General features: G+C 40.6%; 2 protein-coding genes across 2 annotated transcripts; both read right to left on the bottom strand.

The window, feature by feature from the left end:
* Positions 1 to 589: 589 nt before the first annotated feature.
* ccnyl1 (cyclin Y-like 1) lies at positions 590 to 14,390 on the bottom strand. Its single transcript, XM_053440168.1, has 10 exons — positions 13,429 to 14,390; positions 11,500 to 11,574; positions 11,021 to 11,064; positions 10,300 to 10,400; positions 9,918 to 9,953; positions 9,756 to 9,807; positions 9,306 to 9,425; positions 8,675 to 8,841; positions 2,544 to 2,706; positions 590 to 2,201 (listed from the first exon to the last, which is right to left on the bottom strand). The coding sequence occupies exons 1-10, from the start codon at positions 13,589 to 13,591 to the stop codon at positions 2,085 to 2,087; spliced, it is 1,038 nt and encodes a 345-aa protein (XP_053296143.1). The 5' UTR covers positions 13,592 to 14,390; the 3' UTR covers positions 590 to 2,084.
* A 1,390-nt stretch (positions 14,391 to 15,780) lies between these two features.
* creb1b (cAMP responsive element binding protein 1b) lies at positions 15,781 to 26,029 on the bottom strand. The gene is made up of 8 exons (XM_053439817.1): positions 25,853 to 26,029; positions 23,244 to 23,347; positions 22,816 to 22,962; positions 22,617 to 22,717; positions 22,260 to 22,414; positions 21,259 to 21,444; positions 20,895 to 21,045; positions 15,781 to 20,467 (listed from the first exon to the last, which is right to left on the bottom strand). The coding sequence occupies exons 2-8, from the start codon at positions 23,337 to 23,339 to the stop codon at positions 20,323 to 20,325; spliced, it is 981 nt and encodes a 326-aa protein (XP_053295792.1). The 5' UTR covers positions 23,340 to 23,347; positions 25,853 to 26,029; the 3' UTR covers positions 15,781 to 20,322.

The raw sequence follows: 26,029 nt of genomic DNA, 5'->3' as shown, positions 1-26,029 counted from the left end.
TGTTCGTTTGTTTGTCGAAGTGTAAATCTGTTTTTCACAACGAGATGAACTCTGAAAGATTTTTAAATGTTGTAGATTTTGATTCATATTGTGGAATTAAAAGTGAGTTGATCTCTAGTTTATGTCTCAGAAACTTGTTTTTATGTGCCAAATAAAATGAGTTTTGTTTTTACCAAAGGGCACAGAGCAGTTTTTACCTCAGATGTGGAAGAATAAGATGTGTGAAGCAGTTGGTCAAATTCTATTTAAATTTATGCTTATAAGCGATTAGAAGAAAACAGAACATATATATATAAATATATATATTTTAAATTGTATTTGTGAAATGTAACTTGGCTCAAAAGTTGAATATCCATGGAAACATTAAAACACCCTGTATTCTCCACATATGTTCACAAGGTGAGATCACACTAGAAGTCACCGGCTCGTACCATCGGCCTCCATCTTAAAAACACGTGTGATATTTGGTGCAGCTTGATTGAATTAAAGGCGGCTGCTGGACATGTCGAACACTAACACACACCGATCACCTTCAGGTTCACAGATTATACACACAAAACACAACAGTTTGCAATTAACACAACACATCTTTGTTACATGATTAGTGTTTATTTAAAATACTCCATCTGCAAATGTTTTCTTTTCAATTAAAAACAAAACAAATTTCACAGCTAGTGGCCTACATAGTAAGCAAAACGGAGGGGGGGTGTCCATCAATCTCTTTTCCCCCCTGATCTATGTAGTTCGTTCATAAGCTCTGGTCAGGGTCAAGCACAGGGCTTGGTGATCTGTAGAGCGCCTCCTTGAGGGGGAGGCAGGATTTGAGGGGCACAATACTGAGCCTGGACCGTGTGGACCCAACCTACATTATGTTTAAGATGCTACATTAAGCCAGTCTGTAGCAGAACTGATTCAGAATCTGTAAAATGTCTCCAGTTTGACCACATGTAGAGTTTATCTCCAAAGTGAAGCTGATCCCAGATTGGCACCTGACACCCTGACACACACACGCATGGCAGCCGACTGAAGTTGTGCTGACTTCAGACAGCTGCTGTAGAATATTTATACTTTAATACTTCTCATTTGAGACATGCTCTATGCTAAATCCAAATAGGTAGATAATTTACTCAGACAGGATGCAACACCACTGGTATCAACAGTAAACACGTTTGATTTACACTCTCAATTTCTTTTGCTTTGAATTCTAATTTACAAGGAGGACAATTTTTAGGGCCGGGCGATATAACTACAATAATCATAACAATACAATATAAATATAACCAAAGTCCAATATATTGCCTCTGTAGGGAGGTATACTACTCACTTTTTTTTAATGTTCTACCTCAGATTTATCAAGTGTTTATAATTCCTTACCACAAACTCCACTCGTCAGCAAAAATCAGTCTCACTTTACAGAAAATAATGTGACATTTATTGTGATAATTATTTATATCTAACTGTTTTCTAGATAATCTAGATCATATTTTTGGGCTGTATCGCCCAGCCCTAGTATTGTGAATTTGTTGTACCTATTAAAATATTTATTTTGGTGATGTTGTATGGTTTCTTTTCTCGTCAACAATTCACACAAAAAATAAAAAAACAGGAATAAACTGACCTCAAAATAACCGCGTGTCTTTGTTTTCCAATAACAGTACAAGCCAACTGTCTTAACTGCTACAGATAGTTAAGAGTCAGAATGTTTTTAGACTGACTTGCACCACGGTGCTTTTATTTTTAATTGAATGGGATTTGGAGAAATAATATTGTCTAACACCAATCTAATCTTTCTGGCTATGTTGAAATATTTTTGCAAGGAATAAATCTTAATGACAATTCCCAAGACTACTCCATAGTGATCGACTGCACCAGGGCCAGTTCCAATACATGTCACCATGGAAATCAGGGCCAGTTGAGAAATAAATAAATAAAAAAAATTGTAAAAACAATAGTTTTAGGATTCACAATCACGCAGCTCTACAGCTGTGATGTAAAATACTGCTGAGTCAGGTCACACTGTAGCATGGTAAGCCTGAATACTGCCTGGTGTGGCTGCGTCAACCTCATGAAGCAACCATGTTGGCCTATGACAGCACAGCGTTGGAGCGTTGTACACCTATCAGGTTGTCAGCGCTGAAGGATCGTTTTATTACTGCTCGGCTCAGGTCTTTGTACTTGTCCTCACATAGTCTTGAAATGGCCTGGGCAGAAAAACACACAAAACAAGGTAATTGGTAAGTTCTCCTAGAGTATGCTAGAAATTTTTTTATTCTTTGCATTCACTGCTGGTAATCAAGTTTTCCCTTTTAGGCGCTCAAAGGCTTGTGTGTCAAGCCTCAAGGGCATGACACACAAGCCTTTGAGAGCCTTTGAGCGCCTAAAATGCGACAGATTTTACAAAAAGAACATAGTAGTGTGAAGTAGCCCGAGGTCAGAGGCAGAACAGAATTAAAGTGCAGAAAGTTAAATATTACAAATAAATCATAGTCAGACAACCTTAAAGACCAGAAGTTACTGGTCGAGGTCTGAGGAGAGCAGCTCACCTCTAGTTTCTGGGCCCGCTGGTTGTTGAGCGGCTCCAGAGGGAAGTTGAGGTTGTTATCATCAGCGAGCTGCCGCAGATCAAAGTAGTACTTGGCATAGACACTCGCTGGCACGTTGATATTGAACTGAAGAAGCTCGAGGAAGTGACGCTCCATCTCATTCCTGGGATAAGACAACGGAGGATTAATACAGACCAAGACAAAGAGCAAAGAGGTTCTGATAACTCTTAACTATGACGCTGAAAGTACAACAGAGGACAGAAGATGCCCAATGTACACTCCTGATCAAAATCTTAAGACCAGTTAACATTAACATTAATGGAACCGCTTAACATTAATGGAACCGCCCTTAACTGGTTTAAATCGTATTTTTCTGATCGCTCCCAATTTGTGCAAATTAATGATGAGTCATCTGTGCGCACCAAAGTTAACCATGGTGTTCCACAGGGCTCTGTGCTCGGCCCAATTTTATTCTCATTATATATGCTTCCACTAGGAAACATTATCAGGACACACTCGGTAAATTTCCACTGCTATGCGGATGACACCCAGTTATATTTGTCAATAAAACCTGAACAAAGTAATCAATTAACTAAACTTCGAACATGTCTCAAGGACATAAAAACCTGGATGACCCGCAATTTTCTCTTATTAAACTCAGAAAAAACAGAGGTTATAATACTTGGCCCCAAACACCTTAGAGATGCATTATCTAATGATATAGCTGCGCTAGACGACATTGCCCTTGCTTCCAATGAAACCGTCAGGAACTTGGGAGTGATCTTTGATCCTGATTTATCCTTTAATTCTCACTTAAAACAAATTTCTAGGACCGCTTTTTTCCACTTACGTAATATTTCCAAAATTAGACATGTCCTTTCCCAAAAAGATGCAGAAAAACTAGTCCACGCCTTTGTTACATCGAGACTGGACTATTGTAATTCATTATTATCTGGCTCCAGCAGTAAGTCGTTAAAGACTCTACAGCTTGTCCAAAATGCCGCAGCACGTGTCCTGATGAGAACAAAGAGAAGAGAGCACATTTCTCCAGTATTAGCGTCGCTACACTGGCTTCCAGTTAAATCTAGAATAGAATTTAAAATTCTCCTCCTCACCTTCAAGGCCCTTAATAATATGGCGCCTTTTTACCTTAAAGAGCTGTTAGTACCTTATAAACCCGCTAGAGCACTCCGCTCCCAGAATTCAAGCCTACTTGTCGTCCCTAAATTCTCTAAAAAAAGAGTAGGAGCCAGAGCTTTTAGCCATCAAGCCCCTCGGCTGTGGAATAATCTACCACTTTCAGTTCGGGAGGCAGATACCATCTTTTCATTTAAGAGTAGACTCAAAACCTTCCTTTTTGATAAAGCTTATAGTTAGAGCTAATTAGTGCGCCAGAACGTTACTTGTTCTATTTTATGACACATGACACACGGAGCTTCTCTTTCCAGCTTCTCCTTCCTCTTCTCCATCCCTATCCCCCTTCCCCGGAATCCCTTTGCTTTATCACCCGCAGATCCAGGGCCTCTGTGGCCGCACCATGGATTGCGGTTTGTGGATCGTACACCGGGGGTCGCGGTGGTGGATCCATTGTGGCGGATTCTGGGCTGATCGTGGTGCTGGTGGCGGACCCTGTGTCGCGTTGGCATTGGGCACGGGCGGTGGACCAGGACCGCGGTGGTGGCTTGTGATGGGTCCTGGTGGGCGGCGGTGGACGGTGACTGAGGACTGGAGTGGCGTCTGGTCTGGATGGTGGATCGTGGTCTAGATGGTTGCTGAGCATGGACTGTGCTTGCAGCGGGACTGCTTGGCATGTCATGTTGGGGTTGTCCTTCGGGATGTCTACCCTCATCAAATGCTGCTAGAGACTTTGATTATTGATGATGTTCTCCTACACGTGGCATCTATTGCACTTCTGTCCGTCCTGGGAGAGGGATCCCTCACATGTGGCTCTCTCTGAGGTTTCTACATATTTTTACCCTGTTAAAAGGGTTTTTAGTAGTTTTTCCTTACTCTTGCTGAGGGTTAAGGACAGAGGATGCCACACCCTGTTAAAGCCCTATGAGATGAATTGTAATTTGTGAATATGGGCTATACTAATAAAATTTGATTGATTGATTGATTAAAAAATTGCATGAATTTGCATTTTGCACTGTTGAATCTTAGGAAGGTTCTAAGTAGAGTTTCAAAATGCAAAAAGAAGAAATGGGAACAAGAGCCCAAAAGTTGTGAGCAGGCAATTTATTGAAAACAACAATTTATCTGAATTAGGCTGTTCATCAGCTGATCAAAAGTTTTGGCATGCTTGATGCAATTGTTTCCAAAAGGCTAGTGCGAATGTTGCGCCAAGTGGTGAAGATGCCTTCACGAAGGGCATCCACTGTCTGGAACTGAAGTCCATTTTTGTAAACTTCCCTTGCCATCCATCCCCAAATGTTCTCAATTGGATTAAGATCAGGGGAACACGCAGGATGGTCCAAAAGAGTGATGTTATTCTCCTGGAAAAAAGTCTTGGTCAGACGGGCATTGTGAATTGGAGCGTTGTCCTGCTGAAAAACCCAGTCGCTACCACACAGACGAGGGCCCTCAGTCATGAGGGATGCCCCCTGCAACATCTCCACATAGCCAGCTGCTGTGTGACGCCCCTGCACAACCTGGAGCTCCATTGTTCCATTGAAGGAAAAAGCACCCCAGATCATGATGGCGCCCCCTCCACTGTGCCGCGTAGAAAACATCTCAGGTGGCATCTCCTTGTCATGCCAATAACGTTGGAAGCCATCAGGACCATCAAGGTTATATTTTTTCTCGTCAGAAAATAAAACTTTCTTCCACCTTTGAATGTCCCATGTTTGGTGCTCCCTTGCAAAGTCTAAACGGGCAATTTTGTGGCGTTGAAGGAGACGTGGCCTTTGAAGACGTTTCTTGTTTTTGAAGCCCTTCCTTTGCAGATGCCGTCTGATGGTTATTGGGCTGCAGTCAGCTCCAGTAATTGCCTTAATTTGGGACGAGGATCGTCCCGTGTCTTGACGGACAGCCATTCGGATCCTCCGGCTCAGCGCCGGTGAGATTTTTTTGGGTGTACCACTTGATTTTTTTGTTCCATAACCCTGAGGATCTTTTAAGAAATGCAAAATGACTGTCGTACTGCGTCCAACCTCAGCAGCGATGGCACGTTGTGAGAGGCCTTGTTTATGCAGTTCAACAATCCTACCACGTTCAAAGACGGCAAGCTTTTTTGCCTTTGCTATCAAGAGATCTTCACAGTGTGATTACTTGACAGGAAATGACATGGAATCCAAATTTTTGCACAGATTTTGGCTTTTAAAGGCTGTGGTCTTAAACTTTTGATCAGCTGATGAACAGCCTACTTCAGTTAAATGGTTGTTTTCAATAAATTGCCTGCTCACAACTTTTGGGCTCTTGTTCCCATTTCTTCTTTTTGCATTTTGAAGCTCTACTTAGAACCTTCCTAAGATCCAACAGTGCAAAATGGAAATTCATGCAATTTTTTAACTGGTCTTAAGATTTTGAACAGGAGTGTATGTAAGAGACCTAAGGGCAGTGTTAAAAGATACATGATGGATTAGGTAAACATTCAACAAAAATATATACAATAACTAGAGTAATACATATACTTTCAAATTGTACAAATTGGGGACAGAAATAATCTTGTGAGGAGAATGAACACAATTGTAACTACAGTGGCACTACGAGCGCATATCTCCAACAAGGCTGACAAAATGAAAATTAGAAACCTAGAAATATATTAATGCTTGAATGGATGTGAATGTCCTGATCTCAGAGACAGTGTATTGATCGTGCAAGACACAAAAGCATGCAAACCATTTCTAACTGTAACACGGGTGCCTAATATATTGCAAAATAACTTTTTAGTTGAAGCTTAAATCGTGAATTATGAGGACTATTAACAATCATAGAAATGTTCTGCAACCATTCTTTTGAAGAAAAAGCCACTGTAAAGAGGATCAATACTCAAAACTACGATCATAATCCATGATCACAAAAGGAAATTACATTTAAAATCACATGAGAACCTGGTGAATCTCAATAGATCAAAACGGCATCATGTCAGAGGAGGTGGAAAAAAGGGGGATGTGGATTTGTGTTTGGATTTTGATCAGCCAGAATACAGATTTAGACTGAGGACAAGAGAACACAAATATTTGTAAACTGTATTTTTGTTTAGTGGTTTGATCCTTGTTGATCTGAGCAGAAGAAAAGATAAAAAGTTTTAGTGAAGAAATGGTCGTACTGTAAAACTGGAACAGAAAACATATCTCCTTACAAACTTCTATGTCATTTATTTGACTAAGTTCTCACACACACATTGAACCTCACAGCTAATCAGACATGTCTCTGCAATCATCCTGCGGGAGTATCACAGCTCGTCTTTTCCTGACTACAAGCTCCAACATTCTCCTCCTCATCATCATCATCATCATCATCATCACAGCAATGAGAAGAGCTGAGGGAGATGGTCGCCAAGGAGACAGCATCCGGGATGCTTTGTTGGTCAGCAGAGATGGTGTGTGTGAGCGAGCGGGAGTGTGTGTGTGTGATGTCTGGTCTCCCGGGGCAACTAATGGAGTGGGCGAGAGCCTGGGCCATTATGTACAAAGAGTGAGAGCACTTGAGACCCTCCCCTCTATTTCTCTCTCTACTCTTCCTCCCATCATCCAGACCCGAGCACGCCTCACAAAGACACTTCAATGGCAGCGATGCAAACAGAGCGGAGAGAGAGAGTGTAGGTCAGACATGGTGCGGTATGAGAGGAAGGACAGAGTCACAGTGAGAGAGAGAGAGAGAGAGATGGGGGCTCTCGGACAGAAAACACACACATGCAGGCAGTGCAAATCACAAAACAACAAGGAGGCACTTCCAACCTCTTACACACACACACACACACACACACACACACACACACACACACACACACACACACACACACACACACACACACACACACACACACACACACACACACACACACACACACACACACACACACACACACACACACACACACACACACACACACACACACACACACACACAGAGAGAGAGAGACAGAGCAATTGCAGGAACTAAAGCCTGGCTGCTCCAAGTGCAGCCCCTGGCCTCTTCACAGGATTATATACCAAGTGACAGAAAAGATGCTACAGCTTCCATCTGTTCCAGCACTTCTCTTTCTCTGTCTGCTTCAAGTGCATCTTTGTTGTTATGTTTCTTCTATTAGGGACGAAGATGCAGTCTCAGAGCTGTTTTATTTGTTAGGAATCCACTTTTTTTATATACACCTAAAATAACTGGAGATCTGAAAACCAAAAACTCAAAGCGGCCAACAAGCCCAACGACATACAAAGCTTAGCCATGTCTATCCAATCACTACCAAAGGGATCTGGGTTGTGGTGTCAGTGAAGGAGTCTCAATGATGCTCCTAACCACATCCTCTCACTGGTGGATCCCAACATGTTCCCAGTAAAGGTGGAACATGTGAAGGTTTCTGTGTGTTCAAAGTTTTGATACAAATTGCTGTGGGAGACGTTTCTTCCATACATCTTTTTTATTGTTTACCATGCGGTGTGTCGAGAGCATTTTTTTGAGCACTCGACTAGCTCTAATTCGTAGACGTCATACTGTTTGACATGATTCTAACCAAAACAGCGTCCATGCAACAGAACCAGCACATCTTTAAGGTTGAGTTCTCTTCACACTGATTTGTAATTCATTCCGTTTGCACTTGTGTGCTGCACCCAAGACTTAAAAGGACAGACTCCGATTACAGCCTTTAATGCATCAAGGTGCCACCGCCTGGCCCCCCTTAGCAGCATTTCTGCACTGAGCTGCATTAATCCGCGCTGATCAATATGAGATTCTGCTCATCTGATGTTTTCCAATCACTCACACATAAAACCAATCTTTAGAAAAAACCTGCTGCATTAATTTGTATCTTCATGGAGAAATTGGAGATCTCTTCCTTTGGAACGATGTAGTCAGAACCCTGCGTTGTGTGAGAATCTGCGGGGAAGTACTTCCCTCCTGCTCTCCCGATGCTAGTTTAAAACTAATCTTGTAACAACCAGCTACAACCCAAACTCAAAACAACAACTCACATGTCCTCCACAGTGATGTCTTTAAGGATCTGGCAGTAGTCGACATTCCACACAGCCTGGTCATCCCAGACTTTGGAGGCCAACAAGATGGCTCCCAAGATGATTCGCTTCCAGTTGGCGGGGCAGATATCCAGCTCAGCGTAGGTCAGCAGACGCTCTAAGTACACCTTGTAGAAGAAGAACATTGAAAAAATGCCAAACACACAACACGTGTTTAATAGAAACACATAAATGTAAGAGTATTGCAGCCTCAACATTTAACAGTATTTAAGGGCCTTGTAGAGGATTTATGTAAACATACATGGTGTGTATCCTTGAGGTATAACAAACACACTGAATGTGATTCCTTCCACATTAAATACATATACAGATAATTACCAATATTAAGCAGTATCCAAAAAACAGATAATATATTGGACATGTCACTCTTAAATAGATAGTGATATTTAATCATCAAACAGACACTCATCTTTCATGTATCCGTTTTTTGGGGGCATGACTTTACTGCCCTCTACTGACCAGTAAATCTAACGTCAGATGCATACACGTGTTAGAACCATTGCAGTGCACTTTAATAAATTCCCATAATATCTTACTTAATTTCAGGGTAAGCTCATTTACAACCACTTACCAGAGTGACAATGGCACATTCTGCTGTGAGCTGTGCAGCACTGAAGAGCGTTCGGACAAAGCGGTAGATCAGTTTGTGTTCGGGGTCAACATGTGCGTAGTCGTCTGGCACGGGTTCTCTCTATAAAGAACGGTAAAACACAGACGTCTGAGGGAGGAAAGTAGGATTGAAGGAGTCTAAAAGCCTCATGGTTGCTATGGAGATTCATCCCGTCATCATTCCATCATATCGCTGATTGTTGTGTCAGATGGTTTACTAGGTGTGAAGGTTAAAAGTCAACAAGGAAGTAAACTGCAACAGCATCTTAAGTTTTTCTTAGACTTACTGATTCTGGTTGGACGGATCGGCAAAGTAACGGACAAATGACTCGGTGAATCAAGACGATTGGAGTGAATGACTTTCTGCTCTTATGATGAGCAGCAAACGTGTGTGTTTGTTCAATATACTCACTGATAAGGGGTGCAGCTTCTCATCAAAGATGTCCAGTGACCTGTGTGAGTCCCTAAACAACAAACAATACATCTGTTAAGACATATGTAACGCATAACAGTTTTAGCAACATAAATTGACACATATTATATAACAAAAAGGTTACTAAAGATGTGAACTCACCTGTTTTTGATGTGGTAGTATGTTGCTAAAGTGACACTGGAGACAGGGAGTAAAAAGAGGGAAAAAAATTATAGCTTCAATAAAAAAAAAAAACATCTCAGCGGGAGAATAGTGTACTTGTGTGTGTCAAAGCTTATGGGGTAATAAAACTTGCACAAATGCAGCAAGGAAACCACTCTGAGATAATCCTGATGAATGCGATTATGCAGATTCTCTATAATAATTTCCTAAATTAGGCGTAAGAACATCTGTTTTAGTCACGCATCTACTAAGTATTACTTTAGGATTACCACACTGTGATGCAACAGGATTTTCTCATGTGAACTTAGTGACATTTAGACAAACAGCGTTATGCGTTTGTGTGTGTGGGAAATTCTCTCACCATTTGATTGTGCTTTTAAGGTTTGGCTGGCTGACGGTGCTGTCGTCAATGAAGATTGTGGAGCAGGAGCTGTATTTCTTTGACAATAGACCAGGGGATACCTGGAGACATGGATATTGCACAATCAACAACTTGGGACAGGAATTATTTCGATTGCTACATTTCTTTGGACTGGTTTCAGATGTCTGATTAGCTGCACGCATATCTGAAGATATGCCTGCAAAAAGCCATACAATTTTAAACAGAAGAGATATTTGAGAATTCAATATGGCAGATGTGGTATGTGTGAGTATATACAGATAAATCTATAAAAAGAAACCAAGAAAATTGAATGCAATAACCATCTTTACGCAGCCACTATGCTTCCACTTGTCATGTATGATACTACGTTTTTGTTATTCCTTTGGTTAAAAGACAGAAAAGAATATTTAGTTTTCAGTTTTGTCGTTGATAAGATTATTGCTGTGAGGTGTACAATTGTTTAATCAATTTGAACCACTTGAACGACCTTAATATGATCTATGGAAGTTTATTCTGAAACTTGAAACACATACAGGCAAAAAGTATCCACTATCTAGTGTTACATTCATAAAACTAACTGCTATCATAAACCTGAATTGGCTAATCTACAGCGTAAACTCACTTTCTAGTCATTTGAGATAATATAGATATAATCATCAACAATCAGATTTATGATCGACATCAAGATTTTGACACTTACATGACTGATATGATTTATGTGGTTGCTTTTCCTCTTGTCTCGTACTGTAAAGGAAGATAAATGTTCAGTGAGATTTGTTTTTATACAACTGGTTACTTATAACGAAGTCAGGATGAAGTCCAGTCTTTCAAGAAAAAGGACCTGTTTAATTAATTATTGACTTGACTGTTAGAGATGCTTTCGGCTTCAATGGGTGTGTGATACACTCCCAACTTCATCAAGCTCCACAGTGAAGCAAGTCATGAAACATTATAACACTACAGCCTGCATAAGTAACAACAATAAAACAGAGCCACGGATTAAAAATAATAGGATTTTACAAATATTAAAACATGCAGAACAGGATTACGTCATAATATTTGATCATACATCATGGGTTGCACATGTGTGCATTTGCTCTTCTTGCTAACACACTTATTCTTAAGGAAGACAGTTCATGTGAATCACTGCTGAGACAGTGTCATGTTCAGATTGCTCACCGTCTGTCTGAGACTTGCTTAGGAAGATGGTGCTCGCTCTGGCATGGTCTGAAGGGTTCGACTCCAATGCCAACTCTATAAAACAAAGTTTATTTCAGTGCATTATACTGACAATATGTCAACAAAGGTACCTCATGTGGGACTTGGAGTGAGCAGCTTCCCTCTCAGTTCTGTGACCTGATACAGCCCATGGAAAGTTGATGAAGTTATAAGCAGACACAGATCAAACATGCCACTAAGAGCAGGGACCATAGCACTGTAAAAGTCAGAAGTAGGAGTAAACAATGCAGTTCTATCAAGTCAATTTACTGATTGCTTTGCTTGACCCTGCAGTTCTATCTGTAACACAAACAGAACACTGGATTATCCGTCCAGCCTTGAGTTAGAGAATTGTTTATCATCCAAATCTGTGCAGACGGCCCATTACATAAAAGACAGGGGATTAGGTGATGGCAGCACTTGTGACATGAGGAATGAAGAAAGGGCTGCAGGACTTATTTTGACCGTCGCCCCACCGACAGCTGGTCTCATACACTGTAGTGTCCACAACAACATGAATGGAATGAGCACAGCATGCTTGGGGGTCAATGAGGAGTGGCACCATGGGGGCTGAGAGCACACTGGGGCCCTGGATCACAGCATGAAATGTAAACTTGTAGTCTAATAGTAAGCACGTCGGTATTAGGTTGAAGTTGAAGCAAAAAAATCTATTTTGCTTAGGTACATGAGTTCATAAGACGAAACTGTCTGATCTGGTTAAAAGTATCTTTCCTATTCTACTTTATGTCTCCCCCATCTGAAAATAAACCTGAGGTTGTTTACACTCTAATAGTGGGCATGGTGAAATTAAGATATCATGTCAACAAACTGCACATTTCAAGGGCAGTTTGTTTGTTTTGGTTAAGGACGTTTCTCTTTCCCTCTCTACTTTCACTCAATTTCACTCCCTGATGAGCAGTGATAATAGAAACTGAGGTTGGTTAAAAAGAACCGGCAAGAATTGTTTTTATTGATAATGGCTGAGTGGTTAATGTGGCGCCAAGAAGATGAGTGGTTTGTTTTCATTGTTAATGTCTGACTTGGTAATATGAAGCCACTGTGATAAATACGATACAGTGCACAGCTACAGAATGCCAAGAATGTCCTCACCATCCTCAGTGCTCTGCTGACAGTGGGATGGAAGTGAACACGCCTCGGACCTTGGCAAAAGCTGGAGAGTTTTCATTGTGTGTGCGTGTGTGTGCATCGTCCGTGCAGCTGTGAAAGACTGAATATGAAAACAGTTGTGTGTTGTTAAAGGGCTGGGCAGTAAGACAACTCCCACCATCAATATATTGCGTATGCATTGTGTGACACAGTGAGGAGGTAAACACACAATGGATCTGCCTCACGCACTTACTTTAAAAAATATATTGCCGTTTTTCAAGTATTTATCATTCTCTGCTCATGAAGAAGAGTTTAATACCACATACTTCACTTAGGAGAAACTATCTGTCTTCAAGCTTAATAGCTAAAGTGATATGCATCCTGATGATTATTGATACAGACTGATTCTTATCGTGTTTAATCTTTGGCCACTATAATGCAGTTTTGTGTGACAGTAGTATGAGGGTGGATGTTTGCACATGTAGTGTGGATTCCTTTTATTATTGATGTGCGAGTCCCATGAAGATCCTTGTTCATATCATGCTCTCTCTTCTCCCAGTGACTGGATGAAGGATCACCACCGCCCCATAGACAAACAGAACACACACACACACACACACACACACACACACACACACACACACACACACACACACACACACACACACACACACACACACACACACACACACACACACACACACACACACACACACACACACACACACACACACACACACACACACACAGGGGGGGAGAGAGAGCTGTGCACTCATCACCTACCGTCGGGGACCTCTCTGTCGCTTATGTGCTGCAGGTATGGCACCGTGTTGTCATCGCTCGCTTCGGTGCTCGTCTGCAGCTCCTCCAGACGCTCCGCGGGTTGTCTCGACGGGAGTTTGGGGCTCGACTCGGGAGAGACGCAGCATGACACCGTGTTCCCCATTCCAAACCAGGTGTGGGCTTCTCTGTGCTGCGGCCAAGTCCAAGTAGTGCAAATATGTGTAGCTAGCTGAAGCGAGCCGGCCCCAGCCTCAGAGGCATTACCAGGCTCTGGTCAGTATTAGCACTGCGCTATCTCCGGGAGCTAAATCGCCGCTGTCCAACTCCAGGGAATAGCATTCCTGTCTATTAGAGGGTGTGAGGGCTGTAGCTCACCCTGTTTGTGTCGTCTTTCCGTCGATGTACTCGATAAGTTCGCGTAAGAACAAGAAGCAGAGGCTAGTTTAATGCAGGCGGTCGCCAATTCGTTCATTCATTCATTCGACATGCAAGAGTTTCGCTGATAGGAAGCTAACTAGCATTGACGCTAGCTAACTAGTTAACTTTCTTCGACTCCACATTAAATCCACTTCTGTCGTCCTCGTAAACACAATTGACTCTCAGGAATAAAACACGTCGCGACTTCAAAACCAGAAAAAAAATCCCAAATAATCAATAATTTGACACTTTCCAAACAAATCCACAGCCGCCTTCTCGCACACGGCCCCGGTGTGTCGCTAAATCTATCCCGTGGCTTCTGCGGCCTCCACTGGGGAACCGGGTGAAAACACCAAGCGGCAGATCCAGGAATGTAGGTCAGAAATCCTCAAAGAACTCAGGTTGGGTGAGGCTTCTTCTGGGTCTTCATCAGGCCACCGGCTCTGCTAGCTGCTCCGGACTCCTCCTGGATATCCTCCGCGTCGCCGCCGCCATCTGTTGCCCGGAGCTGACCACTGCATACCGCTATGTCGCGCCCAGGCAGGGATGCAGTTCAACCCCATTGGTCGGATAAATGAAACTGGGGTATTTCAAAGCCAGTCATTGGCTGACGGGGCCGTCTGTCAGAGACGATTTAAAGCAGCGGAATATATTTACAACGCTGCTATTTTTATATCGTCACTCATCCACACCCTTTTTTCACAATGAAAACTGAAGCCGGCTTCCTATTTCCCCCTCTGCCTGTCAATCAAAGCATCACCCTTCATTCATGAGATTAGGGATAAATTGATGAGTTTGTTTGACTTAAAGGTTCAATGTGTAAGAAATAGTTAAAATACATCTATTGAACATAAAATAATCCGGGTGATATTTTCACTGGTGTTTAATCATCTAAATTGTACGAATTGTTGTTTTCTTTATCCGAGCTTGAGCCCTTTATTTTTAAATAGGTATGGTGCAAGGAGAAGCAGTTGTCGGATGTCGCACAACAATGGCGGCGCTGATGGAGATGTAAATACTGTAGCTTCTCATGGTCAGTGATGTTTGTTTACATTTGATGTGATGCTATCACCGTGCACTGACCCCTTGCACATCTTAACTCGGACATTGCAAGTCAGAATATCTGACTTCCGAGTTATCTGGAATGCAGCATTGGTATTTACATCAGGAGCAGGTCCTTTCTACTGAGGCCGTCATGTTTTTCACAGTAGCCCGGATTGGACAAACTAAACTCCTAAGTTTTTATGTCAACTGAAGACTGCCACAGGTTCTCTCTCATGTTTGGAAGGGGAGGGGTATTCACCACTAGATGTCACTAAATCCTACACACTGAACCTTTAGAAACAATTTTATGTACTTAATCCAATTTGATTTCACTTTAAGGTGGTATGTTTGCACTTTTTACGGGATTATGTTTATTGTATCAAACAGGTATGTACTAAATTTATAGGCCCTTTTTAAAGCAGACATTTGGATTTGCCACAGTATTAAAGGCGCATTGAAAAAATTTCAAATGTACCCTGTATTTAGTAAATGTATTTAAACAATAAGATTTTTGTTCTTTCCACTCTACACATCACTGAAATTTCGCTGAACCAGTATTTCCACAACATTTGATCTTCAAAAGAACAATTGGATTTTATTAATGGGGCCCTCCCTTTTCTGTCATTAACAAAACGAACATCTTGCACTATGAAACATCATGAGCTGTAGTTGGTGAGCCTTAGCAGAATAATAAAGTGCAAACAGTGCAGTCATTCATAATAATTGCTGAGCAATTGGAATTTTTTTTTTAATTGTAAATTTTTGAGATTTAAAAAGTACCTTTTCTTAGGTCATCCACCATGAATATGTGGATGTGGATGAGTTTATTATTAATGAGTATATCATGGATAAAAAGTTGAAATACAATTCATGAACAACAAAATGCATGACTATCTTCAAGAGCAGTTTATTGCGACATAGTAAGTGTTTACAAAAGAGTGATGTAATGTCAGAGAAACAGCACTTTCAATTAACGGTCTGGTTCAGTTTGATCGTGTAACAATGTTGAAACAAACAGGATGTAATGCATCATCGAGTTGTCTTGCTTCTACACGATAATATACAATACATGGAATTTAAATTTTAACTTGTAAAAGGGGCATTATATAAACAGGTCACATTAAAAGTTAGAAAAATGTTATCAGCGTTCTAGAAATTCTCTCTCTTTATATATATAATATATATATATACTTTACACACAATGATTTCATTTTTTTTTTCATGCACATAGATCTTAGACCCGTGGGTATAAACTATTCTGGCACAGAAATGAATACATTGTTTGTTTTTGATTGAAGATATTGTGTCATCACATCACAAAGTTGAGCTCACTATATCAAATCAACAGAAAAAATTACTAGTAGAATTTGTTTCAGCACCAGCACTTGATGTGTGAATTAAATGTGGAAAATTATGTTTTTGTTTCTTTAAAAAAGGGTTCATCTCAATAAATAAGGTATTGGAATGGCACATGTTTCAAATTTGCTGCTTCCTCTCCACTTAAATAAGTTGTAGAATCGGTGAGGTCCAGGGTGTTGTTTGTCAGACTTAATTTCATGCAGTGAAATGCATTAAAAAAAGATTACTTCTGCATATTGTTGAGTCTACATAGACGAAGGATGACACGTACAGCCACAGTACATGCTAATGTGTTGTGGGTCAATAGATCATCAATTACAGCTAGTATTAAATGCTGTGCGATTTCTTTAGCCAACCCTTTAATCCTCATAATCCTACATAAAGTACATACTGTACAATATCAAAATGATTCAAATGATTGATAAATAAAACCAAAAGAGCTACCATGAACTGATGATTTCTGAATAACAAAAAGGACAAAAGAAATAAAAAAACATTACAAAAAAAGACAATGATTGTTAGAGCCACTAGTAGTGCCCTTAAATTTCCTTTAGCTGACAATTCAGGTTTTGAAACAAAAATAATTATTATTATCTCAAGGTCCATTTACTAACGTCTGGAGCTTTCAGATGATCGTCTTTGAATAGAGGCAGGGCTTATTACTCACAAACATATGAAGCCACACCCGTTTATTATCATGCATTGACAAGTGAGTGAACTGCAATTGCTGAGATGCACTTGAAAGCTCTAGAAAAAGCAATAAAATAAACCTTGAGTTACATTTATTTGGTCAAACCACTTGTTATCGATGTCAAGAATCAACTTTAATGTCACTCAGGAATAGAAGTTAAAAGTATAACCAAGACTCTATGAGTGTATGAGGAAAAAGGAAAACTTTGAGATTTTCCGTAACAAAATGGCATCTGTCACCTCAAAACATCAGACATCTTTGTTTGTCTTTGATTCAGGTTAGTTTCTAATCAAAAACTATCTGAGTGAAGAAGTGGTTAACTGACATCCATCTTACCACTGGAACCACTGTCAGAATCTCATGTAAGTAGTAAAATTAATGCACAGTAAAAAATAAAAATATGAATGGATCCAGTGGAAAGAAAACATGTGCTTTCATATGATGAATGAGCAGATATAAAAAAAAAAAAGGAAACTTGTGGAGCCGTTTCTGCTCAGGTCATAGAAATACATTTTCAGTTAAAAACAAATGCGTGGCTGAGCTTGAAGCCACTGGGGCTCCTCTGTGCAGGTTTCAAACAAAGAAAATTGTCCATATTTTAGATGATAAAAGTTGTGGACTCCAAGTGCTCTCAACAAACTCCACAAACAAAACACTGTTGATCCGAAACAGTACAACACTCCAAAATATTCAACAAGTCCAACAAAGGCCTTTTTTTTCAAACACTTAGCTGCCATGATGGTGGTAGGCCTGGTGGATATACAAACACATACATTGTCCTCTATTATACAGTGACATATGTTACAAATATTCAAAGTTGTTTCATACAAGCCATAAGAACATTTTTTTCCATATCAAATAAACAGAAATACATGAGGTCTACACATGCTGTAGAGACTATATACATTAATATAAAAATAAACAAACAAACAAATACGTACACACATCTCCTCAAAAACCACACACAGTCCCACTAAAGCCATCTCTTTTCAACGGATTGATTATAAGTGTTAAACTCCTGTAGCCTATATTTCATAAAGAAGTCCACCTCAATCAAAATATGGCTCCTTGTTGCATCCATATTTTACCACCGTTTAACAGACAATACAAACAATTTATAACTTTGATGGGGGTGGTCCTTTTTTGACAACACGCCGACAATTTACTGCAACACAACAACATGATGTTTGACACATTTTCTTAGAACTACTTCCCGAGTGTTGGAATTACATTACTACTAAGATGTGTGCATTTTTTAACAACCTGGATCTTTTACAAACAAATATTACAGACATCAGGCTCCTTTGTAAAGAGAAAAAACTTTACTCAAAAGTTAACTGCTGATGTGTGGGGACACAGAGAGTGAGTAAGGAACAAACCCCCAGTTATTTAAACCAAACTCACAAGAATGTTAACTAAAATTAAATAAAAACACATATTATATGAAAATTCTTGTGCGCAGAAACGCAGTTAGTACAGCCAATCAATGTAAACCCGGAAGTAGTTCTGCAAAGCTTTTCTGGAACAACAAATGTTTGAAATTACCAGCATTCTAATTTACTCTCACTCCTAAATAATTTTGTTTGGATAAAATGATTCCTTGTGCTGCTGGCCTTCTGGATGATTAAACTGACATAACTGACAGGAAAGTTGGTGATCAATCGAAACACGATCCCGGGTAGTAAAAACAATAATCTTTTTTCTTTTAAAACTGTGCTTCAGCGTGCTAATAATCTCATTTTAATATCAGCTCTGTCAACCATCTGTTGTGGACCACCCTAACCCTAACCCAAAATGTGATATATGTCACATTTCAAAACATCCTTTTTTCTAACACACACCACTGCCTGCTGTGAGTCACTTTTCTCACCATCGGCAGTTGTTAGCATCTTCAAAAGTTTCAATGAAAAAAATTACTTGTTTGTGCCAAATAAGCTGGAGAGTCCAAGATACACGCAGCCACATTTTTGAGAGGATGGTTCAGATCAGGACATGGATCAAGTAGAGACAATTAATTAAAAACCTTTAACTGCCACTGACTGAGCTTGTCTGGGCGGACAGGTATACAAGTTATAGCTGTTATACTAACTGAGACTTAAACTAGTTTTTTAAACACACTGACATGTAGCACAACAATCACAATTTAAATGTATCAAACAGTCCTTATATCAAAGTCAAATAAACGTTTATAACTTTTTTATAAGCTGCGTCTTGTGATTGTAGTTGTGGCTGGAAGTCTATTTAAAACTGAACTCAGCACTGATAATTATGAATATTTGGCAGGTTTCTGTAAAATCATAAATCACAACATCTAAAAAACATGTCTACAGCTTAGTGTGAGTAAAATCAAACTGCAGGTAACCATAGCAGCGACGGTGATGCTTCAAGCAGGTATTGGCCGTTATTGCTTACATACAATATAAGACACAAATACTCTACTGGTCACATGAGGCCAATGAAATCTCAGGTTTTAATATCCTTTCAACAATTAAACTATAATCTAACTATCAATGGAGAAACGTCTTTCAACAACTGGTCACCCAATAGGCTTCGAACGTGGCTTGGGTATCGCTAAGGACCCAAAGAAAATGCTGGTTTTTAAGAAAGCCTAAAACATCACTTTACTACCGGTTACCTGACATGAATAAAAATGCAGAACTATGCAGTGCAACATCTGCACAATTTACAGAACACAGATGCCAGGGATTAACAAAAGGTGGAACTTGACTGTATTGGTGAAGAGGCAGGTTTATTGCCCAAGGATTAGAGGACTGATTCATTGGTTGGCTGATGAAAATTGGCCGAATTTACTTTTCTGCAAATATTCACTTATACTCCGGGATGAGCTAATTCGTTTTTGGTGGTCAAAGGTCACAGGTCAAGGTCACAGTGACCTCACAAAGCACATTTATATGCCTTGTGAAGGTGATATCTCTTGAATGCCATCAAGGATCCTCTGACATTTTTTCAAAAACATTCACTTGGACTCAAGGATTAGTTCACTTGATTTTGGTAGCCAAAGGTCAAAGTAAGAGTGGCCACACATAGTATGTTTTTCTTTAACATGATATCTTAAGATCAGCCTGAGAGATTGTCTTCAAATGTGGTTCAAATTTCGCACTTTGGACTATTTTATCGTTCAACCTGGATTACAGTTCATTGTCAGTTGGTTTTTGCCACAAAATGTTGTCTATATTAAATATATAATGCAGACAGACTACTGAAGAAATAATAATACAAGCAGAACTGAATTAGGGCAACTTGGTCAGTAAGAGCCAGCCGTGTGTAAACTGGAAGGCCAGACAGGCAGAATCCAACAGTCAAAGTATTTGAAAGGAACTGAAATGCTACTTGGCCCAGTTTGGTGTTTTCGGGATGACGACCTACTCAGATTTATGGCAGTAAAGGTCTTTAAGGGCTTTGAGTTCTTCAATTAGCGTCTTGTTTTGGTTCTCCAGGACGGCCACTCGGTTCTCCAGACATTTTACATACTCCTTCTTCTTCCTGCGACATTCACGGGCTGCTTCTCTGTAGGGACGATAAGACACAGTTTGGGTTTTGTTTGTTTCTATGGTTTTGGAAGCGATTAAGAGAGTTTATGGTTAAAATTGGAGAACCAAGCTACTTACAGGAGCACCATTCAAAATCCCAGGAGATCAGTGGCTTCAGATATACTCAAAGCAGCACCAATAATCATGCCCTGATCTACCAGTGAGACCACATTTAAGAGATCTGCAGGCTTTTATACATTGAATTGGATAATTCCATTAATAAATAGATGTCCAGATGTTCCTACTAAAATACTCACTGAGTGTAATACTATATTTCCATGTTTCAGACTGGTTTGTTATATACTACATTGACAGATTATTTTGGTCGTTATTTCAGATAAGAGCAGCTGTAGATGCAGAGAAAGTTCCGAAGCAAATACATTGTTAACAAACAAAGTTCTTACCTGTTTTTCATGAGGCGGACCTCCCGTTTGCGAGTGACCTCCACAGGGCCCCCGGTGGGCAGGGCGGGTGAAGAGGCCATGACCACCCCAGGGGCGATGGTGCTGGCGGGGGCAGCCCGGATCTGATATGCCTGGACGTCACCAGACGCAGCTGAAAGGTACAGGTGGTGGAATGGGGATGTTAAATTGTACCCCTTGATAAAACCAATCAGTTTTAAATTTGCTTATTTACTGACTGCAGCGGAATCATTTTGTCTTTGCAGCCAAAAGCTGAAAATCACCCTGATTAGGCAAAAATACTTTCTGAAGCAATGCATAATGAAAAAAATGGGTATGGTCAAAGGTAATAGATCCACACTCTCACCTTGGACCATCACCTGGTTACTGGGAACCAGTATCTGCTGGCCGTCACTGGTCTGTGCATACTGGAGGATGGTGGCCCCACCTTGGGCACCCCCTGCTGCGTTGGTCATAGTCAGAGTTTGAATGCCCTGGACTCCATCTGTACCGTTATTAGCCAGCTGGATGGCCCCGCCCTGTGTGATGGCAACTGTGTGATTTAGAGAGAGGGACAGATGACGGGGATAAATTAGAAACTTGTTAAATTCAGATTATAATAAAGTCAAACAAAAGGTTTGGACTTTGGGCAGAAAGTCAAAGCGGCAAGCAACAGAGCAGCCAGGAAACGATGTGCTCTCCAGCTCTGCTTTGATTTTAGATTTACATTTTTTTAGTTTAAAGTCTGACATCTTGTTCAGACAAAATGTATTGCATCATATTTCATTTCATCGTGATAACCCTTGATATGTGCTATCTACTTACCACAGGAAAACTCCACAGGCTAACGTTGAGAAAACAAATAGCTGCTTAAATGAATAAGGTTCTGAGTTCCTTAGACGGCACAAGAAACACAAAGCCAGACAACTACAGCTGAAACATTTTCCAGATTCACATTTCTATTTTTGTCTTAAGGGAAGCATGTCAAACTAACTCAAACACAGCATTCATATATTAGAGTAGTCAAATTGTTGGCAATTAACTGACTGTTGAAACATCTAGCACAGGTCAATGTCATTATCTCACAAGAGAAATTGTTTGTCCACTATGGAGCCATGAAAATACTTTCTTTATATCTGTCTGGCCTGATCTTCACTAACTCTTGAAAAAAAGATAGAGTTCTTTGGCTGTTAAATGTTCTTTGCTGGCTATTTTGCTCAAACTATTTGAATGAAAATTAACCTGCATTGAAACTTATCAGCGCTGAGCATTTGACATGAAAGCAATACTCACTACCCCAACTATAATGTTTGAAATCAATCACCCTGCAGCCTCAGTTATAGCTCCACCAAACCAACTATCACCTACTGTATTGGCCGCTGCTGGTCTGGTAGATGGGTGTGGGGACAGAAACAGTTGTAATGGCATGGGTGGCAGCCATAGTGCATGCGTCCTCCTCAGCCTTTTCCTCCTCGATACGAGGGACAGCCGGCGCGTCGGATGAAAGGTCATTCAGAATTTTCCTAATGTGAAAACAGCCGTGTGATTTATTTACACATGAGGCATCAAATTATCCCTTTTTTAGCTTTTCACTGAAAACCCGCTAATGAATAGATATTTGAGTTTGATAAACATGTACAATGTCTGCTGCAAGATGGGCTGCTTATGTTGCCTTTTAGCAAATAAAAGAAATAACCCAAAAATTATAAAACAGTAAATAGTTACCTGTAGGAGGGGCGTCGTGACAGAATCTCCCTGCGTTTCTGAGAGTCGGTCACACTGTCTACTGACTCCTGTGAATCCTCACTTTCTGCTAGAGTGGAGATCTGGAACAAACAGAAAAAACCAGACACAAATACATCAAACTAAACTTATAACTTCAAGTTCTCTCTGTCGCGTTTGGATATGAAAATCCATGTTTTACCTGTACAGTTTGGATCTGTGGGGACTGGATGACAGAGGGTTGGGCAGCCTGGATGACACCGTGGACCTGGACAGTCTGTCCGTTGGGAAGCTGGACCAGCGTTACCGTGGGACCTGTTACGGAGGCGTGGCCTGTTGCCATGGTTACCTGAAATTCAAACGTGATGTGACGTGATGTGTCGGTCAGGTGAAATTTAACGTAACATCTTTCAAAAACATTAGTGACATTGAAAACGGATCTTTTCAAACTGCTGCACTTCCTGAGCATCAACAGCACATATAATAAAACGGTTTACCCTACTTTGCTGAGGAAACATGTTTTTCTGGAAGATTACTTTAAAAACACAAACTCAGCCAAACTTGAAGAGCTTGAGCCTAGACACAACTTGCACCGTCAGGATTCAGTGGTAATTAACATGACAACATTACCTGTGCCAGAGTTGCGATCTGTGCCGAGGTGATGTGCTGGTTTTCAGTCTCAATCACAGCAATCTCCTGCTGAGCCTCTGCTGACTCCATCTTCATCGACTAAGCTGAGGAAGGAGAAATGAACAGAAGCTGTTAAAACTGATCTGAAAAGTAGCTATAACATATAATAACAGGATCATTGACTGTTCATATGTCACAAGTTCAGGGAAGTGTACTTTCGTAGAGGGAATGTTCACAATACAACCCGAAGGCCGACCTACTGTTACATAACAAATTTATAGATACCGGTATATATATAGAACACATGAGACTCTTCATGGTCACTTGTCATAAGAATATTAACCATCAGTTCTCAACTAAATACATTTCAGAGTTAATGAGCAGGAATAAGGCTGAGAAAACTTGTTTAGGGTTTTCATTAATACACACTTGAAAAATTGTGAATCGATATTTCTCAATATGTCAAAGGGTTTCTTTATTCAAACATTACGAAAACAAACTATTATTCACTACTCGACTGAGACTGTGCTGGTAATAAATCATTTATCAAAATATTGAAGTGAACACTTGTGTACTGATGTAATTGGTATTTGGGGATTCAACTCTATACATATTAGGAAAAACTTTGTGGAAGCTGTGCTGAATAATTCTACTTGAACACATTGTCATTATTACAAAGGTTTTTCTGAATCGCAGAAATCTGAGCCCATATTTATTCAAATTTGAAGAAAGACACTTTAAAAGCTCTAAAGCAACCACTGATCTAAGTGTGAGAAATAAGACTTGTTTATCATCTTTGAAAAAAGAGATAGAGCATCCTCAAGAGATCAAATAAATCATCCAATACATGTATATTCAGGGAGGGAATAACACATCTAAGATATATATTGATTCCATATCTGCAATGCTGTGCAATAGTTTTTCCTACTTTCTTGTATTCAGGGATGTGCACTCCTGCAACAGCATATATATATGATTTAATATTTTTCAAGCAATTATATGAAATCTGGAAATTTCTGTATATATTGACAGCATGAAAATGATAATATAAAATATTTATAATGAATAAATAGACAAATTGGTAGGAAAGCAGCGGATGATTGGCTCCATTTGAAACAAACTTCTGCTGCAAGATATTCTGTAGAGGTACCTCAGTGATATTCAACTAAATTCAATATTATTTGTACGGCCCCAAATCATAACAGAGATGATCTCAAGGCACTTTACATGATAAGAATATAAAATAATAGTGTGTAATCATATACATTTTACAAATTGTTGTTTACTTTACCCTAAAATGGGCCCTTCATATTTAAATACTTAAAAATGACATCTGGAGCAGGTCCTCTCCATGTTTTTACAGTAGCCCAGACTGGAAAAACTAAGCAGCTTTTGAGTTTTTATCCCAACTGAGGGCTGCCACAGGTTATCTTGCATGTTCGGAAGTGTAGGGTGAGGTGAGGGGGATACAGCTGCAACATGCAACTTCACCACTAGATGTCACTAAATTCGACACAGTGAACCTTTAACAAATTATAGAGAAGCCCATCAATTCCTGCAGGGAATGTAATAAGGAGAATTTAGAACCAGACTGACAAGTGAAGACAATTAGCTTCGACACCAACAAAGTGGCTTGGATGGTGACCGCAAATGAAAGAGCAATAAAAAGTGCAATACTATTATTAATCACACAGTATCAGCTGATGATTATCATGTTTTTTCACCTGTCTGCTCATTCACATTAAGTATTCTTTTTAATATTTTAAATAAGTTTGATGAATTGCTTTATAAAATGCGACGTGTTTAGCTCTGGTCATTAACTAGTATGTTTTACGTGATCTTTCTGAGTGTAGCCTGGTGAGAGGTCGAGCTGTGTTGATCTGGGACGAGCTCAGTGATCTCACACTGTGCGTAGCTTCCCTGCGCTGTATGATTGGCCTCACACATTTCTCCCTCTGCTTTTCAAAACCACTCGGATGCATGCGTGTGTGCGCGCGTGTGTGTGTGTGACAGCAGAGACACATGGCCGGGCACCGCCCCCTCCACACACACCGGCCACATCCCGGCAGATAAACCGAACAACCACAATCTGCAGATGTGTGTTAGTTTGAATCTCCCAGGCCTGGGTTCATGTTTTCACAGTGAGGCCTTCGACAGCCGATCGACACCATTATTCAACACAAGCATCACAACTGAGCAGATAAGGGGAAATGTGGATTCATAATTAAAACACACCAAATTGGGTCTTTACCACAGAGAAGTGAAAATGTCGGAGCTGCTGGTTCGAATGCGCCGCTTAGGGGAAATCAGCCCAAATCAGTGCGGGGAACCCTGCCTCCTCTCCCGCAGGGGGAGTGTGTGAACACGGCTCGTTTCTTCTTACAGTAAGTGACGTGTTTTCCACACTAACTGTCCCTGCTGCTTCTCTGTCAAAGCTGCACATCGACTCTGTTCCTCCCGAGCAACCGCAGCCTCCCTCCCTCCATCCCGCTACAAACGCGCCGCGGCGCCATGATCTCTTTGTTTCCTTCGGGCCGAACCCGACCAGACCGACACTCTCTGCGGCCGCGACCCGAGTCCCCGAGCCGCGGACACAGCTCCGTCCTTACCGATACAGACTCCCCTCGTCACTCCCGGGCCTCCGGAGCTCCACTTTTATTCTGGCCGACACGTAAGAGCCCGCGTCAGGCTACACCTCCGCCGCGTCACCGGGAACAACAACACGGAGATTGGAGAAGGACGAGAAAGCAGATGGCGACGCAGAGCGGAAATACACGAAGGGCGAA

The sequence above is a fragment of the Pleuronectes platessa genome, chromosome 14, assembly GCF_947347685.1.
Source record: "Pleuronectes platessa chromosome 14, fPlePla1.1, whole genome shotgun sequence".
NCBI classification, from domain to species: Eukaryota; Metazoa; Chordata; class Actinopteri; order Pleuronectiformes; family Pleuronectidae; genus Pleuronectes; species Pleuronectes platessa.
This window is presented reverse-complemented; position numbering and strand designations above follow the sequence as displayed.